General features: G+C 38.9%; 2 protein-coding genes across 3 annotated transcripts; one reads left to right on the forward strand and one right to left on the reverse strand.

Annotated features, from left to right (window-relative positions):
* Window positions 1–724: 724 nt before the first annotated feature.
* dlx1a (distal-less homeobox 1a) lies at window positions 725–2,370 on the forward strand. 2 transcript variants are annotated; one of them, XM_052022930.1, is made up of 3 exons: window positions 725–1,034; window positions 1,351–1,550; window positions 2,119–2,370. In XM_052022930.1, the coding sequence occupies exons 1-3, from the start codon at window positions 725–727 to the stop codon at window positions 2,368–2,370; spliced, it is 762 nt and encodes a 253-aa protein (XP_051878890.1). The 2 variants fall into 2 exon arrangements, with proteins under 2 accessions (XP_051878890.1, XP_051878899.1); XM_052022939.1 differs by having other exon boundaries at window positions 1,357–1,550.
* Window positions 2,371–9,968: 7,598 nt separating this feature from the next.
* Window positions 9,969–11,355, reverse strand: LOC127574174 (homeobox protein DLL-4-like). Its single transcript, XM_052022953.1, has 3 exons — window positions 11,034–11,355; window positions 10,505–10,689; window positions 9,969–10,277 (listed from the first exon to the last, which is right to left on the reverse strand). Exons 1-3 carry the CDS (start codon window positions 11,353–11,355, stop codon window positions 9,969–9,971), a joined length of 816 nt encoding a protein of 271 aa, XP_051878913.1.
* Between the last annotated feature and the right edge of the window lie 924 nt (window positions 11,356–12,279).

The following is a 12,279-nucleotide window of genomic DNA, read 5'->3' on the forward strand; positions in this document are numbered from 1 at the left end:
AAGGGTCCTCGGCAGTGAGTTGTGATGTGCAATTATTGTTGTTGGCGAAGAAAACGCAATAAGTTTTTTTGTATGTCGGATCTCCAAGGTGGGGAACTCCTTCGGATCTGACACATTGGGCATAAAGCTAACAAAAGTGATTTCATACATTAGTTAACGCTCTAAGAACCGGTTTTCAAAATTATGACATCGCAGTCTGCCCTAATATTTTCGATTGTTATACTTATTATGCAGCAGTATTGCGTTCATCTGAATTTTCAAAAGATGTGGTCAGTTGAAGAAGTAAACCGCGAAATTGCATAAGTAACAAATAGTTGTTTTTTGAAATCATCTGATTATTAATGTTAACCAGGGACCTTTTTTAAAAAAAATACTTAACTATTTGTTCCAATTTTCCTTCCAGAGACTCAGGCCACGGCTTTTACTGAGACATTTTTTCTCGGCTTGGCAGAGCGAGCATCGAAGTAGCCAATCAGAAGAGCACGTGGTGAAATTGGACCTATCAGCTTGCACTGTTAATGAATATTCATGAGGTATCGAGTCAAACCTTTCAGGCGAGTTTGTGTGTATTCACAGCATCATGCTTCGACTTTGTCAACCCAAAAACTCCATTTTCTTATGAATGGAAAGTGAAAAAAATCAGATTCGCTTAAATTGGGATCCTTCTCGGCCGGAGTAAGTAGTAGAAGAAAAAGACGTGAAGTGACAAGCTGGGAGGCGAACGATGACCATGACTACAATGTCAGAAAACCTCAACAGCCCCGTCTCGGGTAAAGCAGTTTTTATGGAGTTTGGACCACCAAGTCAACAAATGTCGCCTCCCATGTCTCACGGACATTACTCCATGCACTGTTTACATTCTGCCGGCCACTCTCAACATGACAGCTCCTACAACACTGTTTCATCCTTCTCCCGATCTCTGGGCTACCCCTATGTTAACTCAGTGAACAACCATTCCGCTAACCCTTACATCAGTTCAGTGCAGTCGTACCAAAACAGCTCGAATCTGGCCCATACACGATTAGAGGACACAGGTAAGAGCCGCAGGATAAGTCAGTCGCTAAATCTAATTTGCTGTAAAATACGTGAGAGACAGTATGTTACAGCAGTGTTGAACCAGCCCAACGAGAAAATTTGTAGCACAGAAGTTCGCATCATTCTGCCTCTGATCTTTGTAATTATTTATTGCGTAATGCCATAAACAATGCATGCAATTATGGGTAATTATACGTAAACCGTCGCTGGTAAAAATAGACAAACTTTTAACTGCTGTGTTAAATGCGTCGTTATCGTGTTGAAGGTAATTATGTGTTGGATTTGTATTATTATGTCTATTTTTTTTCCTTTTAGGAGCAGAGTCAGATAAAGGTACCGTGGTGGAGAGTGGGGAAGTTAGGTTTAATGGGAAAGGGAAAAAGATTCGCAAACCCCGAACCATATATTCCAGTCTACAACTGCAAGCTTTGAACAGACGGTTCCAACAAACTCAGTACCTAGCTCTGCCTGAAAGAGCAGAACTTGCTGCTTCTCTGGGCTTGACGCAGACACAGGTAACAGAGGCATTAGACTAAAATGCCAAGTTCATTTGTTCGTCCCAATATTACATCAAATAAATCCTACTCTCGAGTAAAATCAAGCATCGGCAACGTTGCTTTTAAATGTAAAACCATAAACCCCCGAGCAAATTTAATTTAATTCGGATTTCAAAGAAAGTTTAAGAAAACAACGCAATGGTATGTCACACTGCATAAGTCCAAGTGTGTGTTTCCCTTGGAGCAAGTTGAACCATTTCAGTCAAATGAAGTTTAAATCAATAAAATACTACTGACTTGACGGGACTCTCCCTCTCGCACACAGACACAGACACAGACACACACACACACACACAATGTGTTCATTAAAGAGTATGAAGCAGGAATTGTAAATTTACCAGCGAATTGTTTGGGAAGGAATTTCAACAAGTTACTGAAAGAAATACTGGTGAAAATGTTACACCATAATTTTCATCTGTGTTCTGAAACGTTGTACCCGTCCAGAAGAGCTAATCCAACATTGAGAAAACTCCCCGTTGTATTTTTTAGAGCTTTAATACTTAAACATGTTTATTATGTTATACAGGTAAAAATATGGTTCCAGAACAAACGCTCAAAGTTCAAAAAACTGATGAAACAGGGGAATGGCGCAATGGAAAACAGCGCCCTTGCAAATGGTAGGGGCTTATCGGGATCTTCCCCTCCAGTTCCTCCAGTCTGGAACGCCTCATCTGCCGGCAAGAATTCCACAGGGACCCCGGGAAACTACATCCCTAGCTACACATCATGGTACCCTCCAGCGCATCAGGAATCTATGCAACAACCCCAACTGATGTAAAATAGCCGCCTTTTTTTTAAGCAAGGACACTAATCCAAGAAAGCAGTTTCTGAAGTGCACCGTGCTCTCAGCAGACATGCACAGATGTGATGCGGAGCGAGTTCCCAATGATGAACAGCTGACAGATCGGCGAAAATTCTGTTAGAACACGTTTAGAACAGACTGTCGGCAAGAAGACTCCGGGGTATTCTTTCCCGGGACAGTTAGAAAGCCTTTGTTACAATTTCGTTGTATTCATCCTATTCAAAAATAGGCAGGCTTTGTATCGAGTGCAGTCTCCCCAGTTAGGATGTTAGGTCTGTAAACGGATGACTGTAACGCAGCGCAGAAGTCATAACAGTGGGAAGTTCTTAGTGCACGCGGTCACCGTTTTTGTAAATATTATTTAAATACATTGCACATATTTTAGTGTTTCTCTTTGTTTTTGTGGAGTGTACATGATGCGTTGTGAAATGGGATCTTAATATTTACCTGTGAAAATTGAAACGTGATGCTGAAAACACCATGTCTAGCGTTCTAAATGTAAAGGTTTAGTTTTATATTGATAATGTTAACTTATTGCTTTGTATCTTTGAATCTTTGTAAATATATTATAAAGTCCATTCAAAATAGTAAAATTATGATTTTAAACAACGACGTTTGCATTATGAAAGCCTCTGTGTGCTCATTCCAAATATACTAATACAGAACTGTTGGGAATTCCTGCATAATTCATTTACTATCTTCCCTCTGACTTCAATAATGCGATATTCTCAATTTTGTGTATTCCAGTAATATGACGAATAGATCAGACGTCACTTTCGGTCTGTTGGGAATAGCGTTAGCTACTGCGAAATGGAGTAAAATTTACAGATTTAATTCCACAGGTGCCAGCAATATTTATGTTCATATTTACATACATACAAATCGAATAGTGTGCATTGAATTTCACAACACGTGGAATTTTCTGTTGCTGCTACTTGGTCCGAGTGTGGGATATAATAATACAAATTCGCATCGTTTCTGACCGCGCCTATGGCTCATAATTTAAGGTTGGATTATTTTGTCGCAACCAAACGTTAGTTTCACTGTCACGTCTAACCTGTACTAATTTAAATTGGATGCAATTATTTTTACAGCAATTAGAACACTTATTCCTTTTCAGATGTGTCTATCGCTCTTATAAGCTCTTTTATATTCTTGGGGCACAATAAATCTCTTTTTCGGCATTGAATGACAGGAAGCCACTGCTGTGTTAACTAAATAATGGGTAAAAGAAGCAGGTGCTGCAGGATAAAAAATCCCTGCCGTTTGTTCAGAGGAGTTGAAAGCTGTGTCATTTCTAGAAGGAACAAATTGGCAACTTCAAAGAGACTGTTGTTTTAGGATGATGGGCTAACTGCGCTTTTTTCAGCAATCTGTGCCGATTTGCTATCAACATCTTGGAAGAACTAGAATAGATGCTAAATTCACCAACACTGGTGACCTCAAAGAAGCCATTCAATCAAAAGATATCCCCGTTAATCAGCCAAACTCATTATTTCCCGAAATAACTACTAAATGGATAATAGCACAAGCTATGTGCATATGTGTATTTGAATACAACAAGCTTCAAGGAAATTTCTTGTGCCCAAGGCCTGCCGAAATTAACAAAGGAATATGAAACTAAAATAAACATGTAAATAGGCATGTACGTATTGTACAATACTTTGCTATTGATACTTTGATTAAATACTTCCACGAGAATTTGTCAGAATATTTTGCTGTTGAAAATCTGGGACAAAAGTGACACTAACCATTACACGTAGCAATGCTAGATGTATTAATTTAAACGAAGTGAACAGTGAAAACCTTGGTCGAAAACCTTGCTTCCACAAATTAAGACAGCTACAGTTTAAATTCGTGTTTAAGTATAGCAATTATAACTTTGGTAAAGCTAGGACTTGGACAATAGAGTGCATTTTATACAAAAACTCTTCTAAAAATAAGGTAACAGCTTAGTCAACAATAAATGAGTTTATTCTGCCAAGAGCTCCAAATGGGCATACAGCTGCATCGAAGAGGTTCGGCATTATTGCACCGTATTCTCTACTTGATTACAATCCGAGGCCTTCAAACGAACGATAATTACAGTAATTTGGGGTTTATTTATTCTAATATAGTTTCGTATCATTGGGGTAATTATGAGCAATTTTTTCGCCCGGGGAATCTTTGCATTAACAAAAGAGGTAGCAGTGAAAGCCAAATTTGAACAGCATTGAGAAAGAAGCAGTATACTAAAATAGGTGTGTTTCCATCTTTGCAAATCAAAAGTACGTTTGTCATGAGGTCTGCAAATTGCTTGCAGGTGTATGGAGAAGAATTGTCAATAGGAAACTATTCAAAATCAATAAGCTACAATGTTGGAGTAATATATAGAGCAAAGGAAATTGTCCCAACAAGATCTAATGTTTTCCTCGCACATGAATCTTTGGTTTATCTCTGCTTTAACATTTTGTGTCCAAAAGCCATTGAGTTGTCAATCTAGTTGCAAAAACAGGCAGCTATACACAGTGGAACAGTGTGTTTAAAGTATCCTACGGCAATTGACATCTTATTTACTATTTACATTACTGGAAATCCAGTTTCTTTTCCAAGTTTTAATATTTTTTCCATTCTCTGTTAGAATTTTTAAGATATCCCCAAATATTTCCGAATTATTTTCTGCCCCTGAAAGAAGCACTACCGACCAAGAGAAAACGCCAATATTTTCATTCTATTTTGAAAAGAAATAGGAATAAGATTAGACCGCAAACTATGTTGACGTACCCGAAATAAATTTCAATTTTCACAGGCATTTTTTTACTGTTTATTTTCTCAAGAACATTGCGATCTGCAGCATAAGTAGAAATGTGATTGAATTGTGCCTACTTTGACCTTTGTAGGTTATACACCACCCCAGAAAAGGAAAGTGCGTTGTAACATCTAGCAAATGTCGAAAGTAAACAAATATCGGTTTAAATGACGTCGAAATGTAAGAAAATGTTTTGAAGATTTGAATCCCGGATAGTACGTGCTTTACAACGGCGGTCGGCTTTTTCCAGAATTTGTGATATTTTAATTTGTAGATGTAAAAATATATTCGAGTAAAAATGCAAAAATTCTTGACTTAAATCGTTCAATATACGACCAGCAATATCTGAAAATGCATTATGACTTTTAAAAATTAATCAGCGTCTTGCCACCGTACCTAGTTTTCGTTTTCGCACTTAACGCATTCGGTCAGAACTAGTTTCAGGGGAAGAATTTATAATTTGAATTATCTATTTACAGCAGTACAATTCATTGTAAGAATCACGCTTTACATGCTTCTCAACCCAAGCGACTACAGAAACAAATAGTTTATATCCTTACCTTGTTCTTTTCAGACAAGCTGGTCGATTCTATTAAGTCATTGGAAGAGATTTTGTTATAATGCTAAGGAAAGAGGCTCATGTGAGTGAATTTCTGCGAGCAGATCCACTATACCTCTTCTAAATAGCTCAATATCGACTGCAGAATATGACTGCATTTCTGCTATAGCCTGTCTTTATAGCTGATGAAAAGATTGCCGATTATTAGCATAAATGTTTACTCTTCATTACGCTGATGACATTCTGCTCTCGAGAACTTGGTAATCTTTCGAAATTATGAGCAATTTTTAAAAAAAATTAGAGCAGTGCTGTTACCATGCAATTCAAGCTATTCTGCGTAGGCTCCAAACGGATATAATTATCGAGGAGTCAAGATGTTATGCTAAAAACTATGCATTGATATTCCCATTTATTATGTACATACAACTTTGACAATGTTGATGCTTGAAATAGCAGGAAATTGTCTTGCGCAAAAATTACAGTCCATATTAGGACATCTGAAATTGCGAAGAATTATATAGTAATTGCAGGCTTTCAGTTCCGAGAGCCAGAAAGCTCAAACTCGAGAGAATGCGGATAAAATTACAGTTGTGTTCAGTGCAAAGTTTAGAGAGGAAATTCTAAAATTTTCCAAATTGACTATCCAGGATTCCGGAAGTGACTATACCACATGACATAAATTTTTTTTGAGGGCGCGCCTGTTTCTAACAACTATTCGAATTTATATACCTCCTTCCTAATCATTAATGAAAACCCACATACAGAACCAATAGATAGGCTCGGATACGTCAGATATCAAAAAGGGTCGGGTTTTCTAGAAGTGCGGATATTCCGAGTTACATCACCCCAGTACATTCTTATAAGAGAATCGATGTGACAGCCCCGGGGAAAATGAGACATCTTGCAGTGCAGCAATCAGTGACAAAGTGCAGCGTTATTCCTGAAAATGTTCTAGACGTGTAGCATATTTTCAAAAGAACGAAATTAATAAACAATTTTTTCAAAATGTAATCGAATCATTTGGTCAATATGCTTCTAGATCCAATGTATATCTTCTATCGGAATCGAACAGAACTTCATCATGTTCAAGACGCGGTAATCACTTTACCCAAAGTCGATCTGGCGAATCATCGTTACATTTTGTTCAGTTGTAACGATAAACCATATTCAATAAACCTTATTCGATAAACCCTATTTTTCTAACGAAATATGTTTGGTCTGTCTTTGTGCAAACGCAAACCACATTCTCTTGCTTATTGTTTATCATAAAGAACCAGTGTGCAATAAACAATTTAAAACATATTATATTTTACAAAGTAAATAAGTGATTGACAGTCATGCATTTTTAATTTCTAAAATCAAAAGTTTTGCAGTGTCCCTCAGCAGCAGATTTAGCAAACCGTTTCAAACAATTTCTCACGTTTGGAACAAAATAGTAATTCCAAAACTTTGTTAGTGTTGGGTTAATACCCGTAACTTACCGCAGATATAATATTTAAGAATTGGTAGTTTATATAATTCGTTACAAACCAATCCAATGCATTTAATTCTTTTAATTCTATTATTTTTTTTTGTTTCTAGTGTAACTGGTCCTTCGTTTCCTGAACGAAACACAGACGTCTCGATTACATCCACATGCATTAAGCTAAACAGGAAATTTTATTAAGGAAACGTAAACACAAATCAGTGGATCCTTTTCTGTAGTTATTTCTGTGTTATCTGGTCAATTACAAGAACAAAATAAACGAGTGAAACTAAGTTCAGAAATCGAAATAAATAGTCCAAGAATTTTATTTTTAAGTCACACTTTGGTCCGCTTAACAGATTTGTTTAAACAAACCTCTTTTTCTTATAATACGAAATCATCATTGTTAATATAACGTATTTCTTAAAGTAATGACTGTTTTGTCTGATCATACTAGTTTTCTAGTTTTCCGGATCGCAGACATCGGGTGTAGCTGTTATTTCAGCTTTTAATATTTACCAAAAAAAGGCGCCTGTATTTTTGCATATGTTGTATGTTTGCATGTGTGCCTGGCTGGGGAATTGTTGAAAACGTGTCGGTTTTCCATTCTATAATACACTGCTGATCATATTTCGCGATCGAAAATCCGCCCCCCCCCCCCACACACACACGAATCATCGTATTCCCCAAATTATAAAGGTTTCGTTATAAATAATTTCCATCTACGGGTCCTATCATATTGTAGTCATCCACTTGTTTCTTGATGTTCTTACAAAGATTGTTGCATCTTTTTACTTTAAAACAATGAATAAGCGGCTGCGTTCGGGTAATGTAAGCAGCGTTATAGCCATTAAGCAACAGGAAAACGCTTTTCGGCTTTGCTTCAATGCATACAGCTCTCATTTTACATGCATGTTCTGCTAGAAATTAATATTTTGAATCCTTTTATTCCACCGACAAGATCTCTCGAGGAAACGAAGCTCCGAATAGATCAGAGGGCCTGTTTGTGTGGCTTCACTGTTGCTGTGCTTACTAGTAGTTTGCTTCGGGCGATTTTTCTGTTGGTTTGTTCCTCTCGCGGTTCATAAAAAAAGGGAATCTATAGAAAGGAGCTCTGTCTCCAGTGTGTCTACTTGCTCCTGAGCCAAACTTGCCTCTCCAGAGCTCGCATGCCAAAGCGCTTTGCGTGCCTCTAACAACTGGCTTAAACTTTCCGCCCCAGGCACTAATACTTGGGCCTGTTAATCACCGTCTACATGGAATCCCTATAAATGAACAGTTGTCTTGTTAACAAAAATCCAAAGGGCAACAACTTTTTTTCCAGGACTATATCACACGTTTAATTTCAGTAACAATGTTAGGAACCCTTCGAGAATCTTTCGAGTAGTTATTATCCACATCAATTATTCAACCTGCCTGGAGTTGCAAAGCTGTTCCAGCCGGCAGTGAGCTGCAACTAAAATGCGAAAACACTAAGTGGAACTGCCTGAGATTCGTGTGTTTTCTCAATATAATCATTTGGCCTGCATTTTGGGGCAATTTTCGGTTTGGCTCCCCAGTTAACAATTTCAACATGACTGTCGCAGACGTGTTACGATAAAAAAAATTATCCGAATTATATGTCCAAGCCTGTTGAGCTATTCACAGATGATATTCAGTATGTTCTCTCTACAACCTGGCTCGCCAAAAGTTACGTCAGAAGTAATATTTATGGGATAAATTTATCCGGCGCCGGCTCTCCGGAGGGCGGAGCACGCTTTAATGTGGAGAATATGTCGTTGATTGATGAATGTCTGCGCTAAGGCACTGCCGCCGCGGCACGTAAACATCTATAATCTGCAAAACAAGGAGCCAGTTGTAACAATCCTGTGTTTCGGCGCCTATACTTTAATTGAGAACAGCTAAACTACAGCACTGTTTGCAGTTTCCAAGTTGTAATACCTTGCTGGTGAATACTAGGCTATGTTTCTAGTAACAGCTAGTTGAGTTTATTGTTAGGGACGGCAAAGGTACATCGCAGAATGCGGCAACTGTCATTAATAGTTGGTGAATTTTCTTCGATATGTCAATAAAACCACTCTACTAAAACAAAAAAAAGACATTTTTTTATAAATTTGCTTGATTCAAGCGTTCGTGATTACAGTAGTAACAATAAAATAAACATTTAAACAATATTTATTTAAATAATATATTTCTTTTCATAAAAGCAACATTGTACTGACGTTGTTTTATAGAATAAATAAAGAAAATAGTCCCCCCCCCCCCCCAATCTATCAGTGGAAAAAATCAGTAGCACATTTAACTTGTACGAAACGCTTTAAATGCAGGGTTGAACCAATAAAAACAGTACAGTATATCAGACATCATTGGAACAGCTACGTAACACAGAAAAAACTTGGATCAAACTCTATTGTAGTTGTATTACAACAATCAATCTAATGGATGCACATTCGTATTCAGGTAGTTCTGCACGAAGAAAGGTATTTATTTACACATCATTTTCGATCGTCTACACTGCAAGCTTTAATAACCATGATCGGCGTTTTAACAGCATTGAACCGACTCCAGTCATAAATACCACACAAAGTTAGTTCGAAAACATAGAAAATGAGGTCATTTGCAAAGGCACCAGTTAATATAAACGTTATAAAGGATGGTACTGTAATGATTGGTCTTTTAAAAAAAACTCCAACTTTCCCTGTTTCAGGAAGTTTTTAGGTAGTGTCTCATTTAACCAGACAACGATCTGCGGTAAGGTGGGCTCAGTACATTGTCCCTGTGCTTACAGTAGGCTGGTGCTGAAGAACCGGGGTTGATTGAAAATGTGAAGCACTACTTGAACCAGGATACCAGGAGTAGTTTCCTATAAAGGCCGCGGCAGGGCTGTTGTTCTGTGTGATGGCTGAGTTGCAGCTGATTCTCTGGTGTGGAGAATGGTCCCATGCTATTGAGGAGGGAGGAGAGCTGCAAGGTGGAGACTCCCTGGCACTGAGATTCTGTTCTTTTGGCAGTTCTGCATTTTTCCACATTTTCTTGAATTTAGATCGGCGGTTCTGAAACCAAATTTTTACCTGTATAATTCAAAAATAAAAGATATTTGTAGAAACTACAATGCAACATGTTATGATGTTTATAAATCTCAGCAACAATATATTTCCACGTTGCAATTTAGCTTAGAGAAACCTTGGAGGCAAGTTTTGTTTTTAATGTTTTAACGCATAGAATTGAAGCGAATATTTCATTTTACATATTAAATATACACACTCTCTCCAGAGCCGTCTCCATGTTGGAGCTTTACCTGAGTCTGTGTAAGGCCCATGGATGCAGCCAGCTCGGCCCTTTCAGGCAAAGCCAAATACTGGGTCTTCTGAAACCGTCTCTGCAAAGCTGCCAGTTGAAAGCTGGAATAAATGGTTCGGGGTTTTCGAACTTTCTTTGGTTTTCCATTTACTATTCTTATTTCAGGCTCGCACTCTTCTTTTTCTGAAAAAAATCAGAACAATTATTTTCTGAAACTAAAACGAAATAATGCTAGAAAAACCTCAGCAGGCCATTTAACATCCGTGGAAAGAGAAACGGTCAATGTTTTGGGTCTGCGACCTCCCGTCAGGATTGTTTTTTGATTAGCAATTATTTTCTAATTGTCGATAACAGAAATATTTACATTGTGCGTCATGAACACAGACATATGCATACATTGCATTGTTTTGTTAAATATAACTTTATATTCCAACGTCAATCAAATTAAACTCTTACGCCTTCACAACGTGCGAACATTTCACGTTACTATTAGCAGTTCAATCAAGTAATTGATTTCGATATCTTACCTACATCAGTATTTACCGGCGAATTACTTGTACCGAAGGATGTGTAGGTATTGTAACAATTTGTGTAACTGATTTCATAGGATTTGGCACTGTACGAAAGATTGTTCATGTTACCAACGTGGAACTGGTAGGAGTTAAGCTGTCCATAAGGCGACCCAGCGCAGGGGCCGTGCTGCTGCCCATTGTAATAGCTGCTGTCAGTTGCAGTAGACACTGGCAACGTTGGAGATTCCTGGGAGTGGGACTTGTGCATGGTGTGATAACTCGAGGTAATTTGGTTCGAATGCATATCTGCAGCAAGACTGTCAAATACACCGGTCATTTTTTTAAAAGAAAAAAATATATTTTAGAAATACAGAGTTACAAATATCAGCTCAGAAAAATTTCGGTGCTGATCCGGAAACCATGTTATTATGGCACTGCCCGAACAAGCGACACGGCGCTCATGCTCTGCAATTGCCCGCGACTTCGGGGACTCCAGCATTAAAGGCGCGTCACGTGCGGCCGTCGTCACGTCGCCGAGCTGCAGCCGATAGGCTGGCGCGGCCGGCCCCCGTGACGCGGGTGACCCGCTGCCCGGGTCGGCGCTGGCGGCGGGGGTGCGGGGCGGCGGGGCGGCCGGGCAGCCGCTGATCCGCCTTCAACGGAGCGGGGAAACTGACTGCGGCTGCCACAATAACCCGCTTTGTCCTCCTCATGTGTCCTGCTCTATCTTGAAATGAAACAAATAAACACAAATGAATGAGGGGGCCCAGGTAGGCTGAGTAGGAAGGACCCATTTCCCCTAGCGGAGAGGTCAGCATCCGGGGGCAGAGATTTGAAGGAATTGGTAGGATTAGAATGGAGATAAGGGGATAAAAAAAAATCGCCCTGTGGGTGGTAAGGGGTCTGGAACTCACTGCCTGATGCAGAGGTTGGTGGAGGCAGAAACTCTTAGCACGTTTAACAAGTACTTCCATCTGGGTTGGGGAACCGGGGGACCTGCAGGGTTGGAACGTAGTATTTGGTTGCATAGCTTTTCTCGACCAGCACAGGTGTGATGGGCCGAAAGGCCTTATGTGGTATAAATTTTATATGATTCAACGATTCTTCATTGTTCGGTTCCCTGTGCACAGAGTGGCGTTGCATCAGACCTGTGTTCACATCTAATTTTAAACTTTATGTTCTGGTGAAGGCCACTGATCTGAAGTATTAGGTCTATTTCTTCATCCACGAATGCTATCTAACCTGCATAGATTTTTTCCCC

This window comes from Pristis pectinata, chromosome 1 (genome assembly GCF_009764475.1).
Source record: "Pristis pectinata isolate sPriPec2 chromosome 1, sPriPec2.1.pri, whole genome shotgun sequence".
NCBI lineage: Eukaryota > Metazoa > Chordata > Chondrichthyes > Rhinopristiformes > Pristidae > Pristis > Pristis pectinata.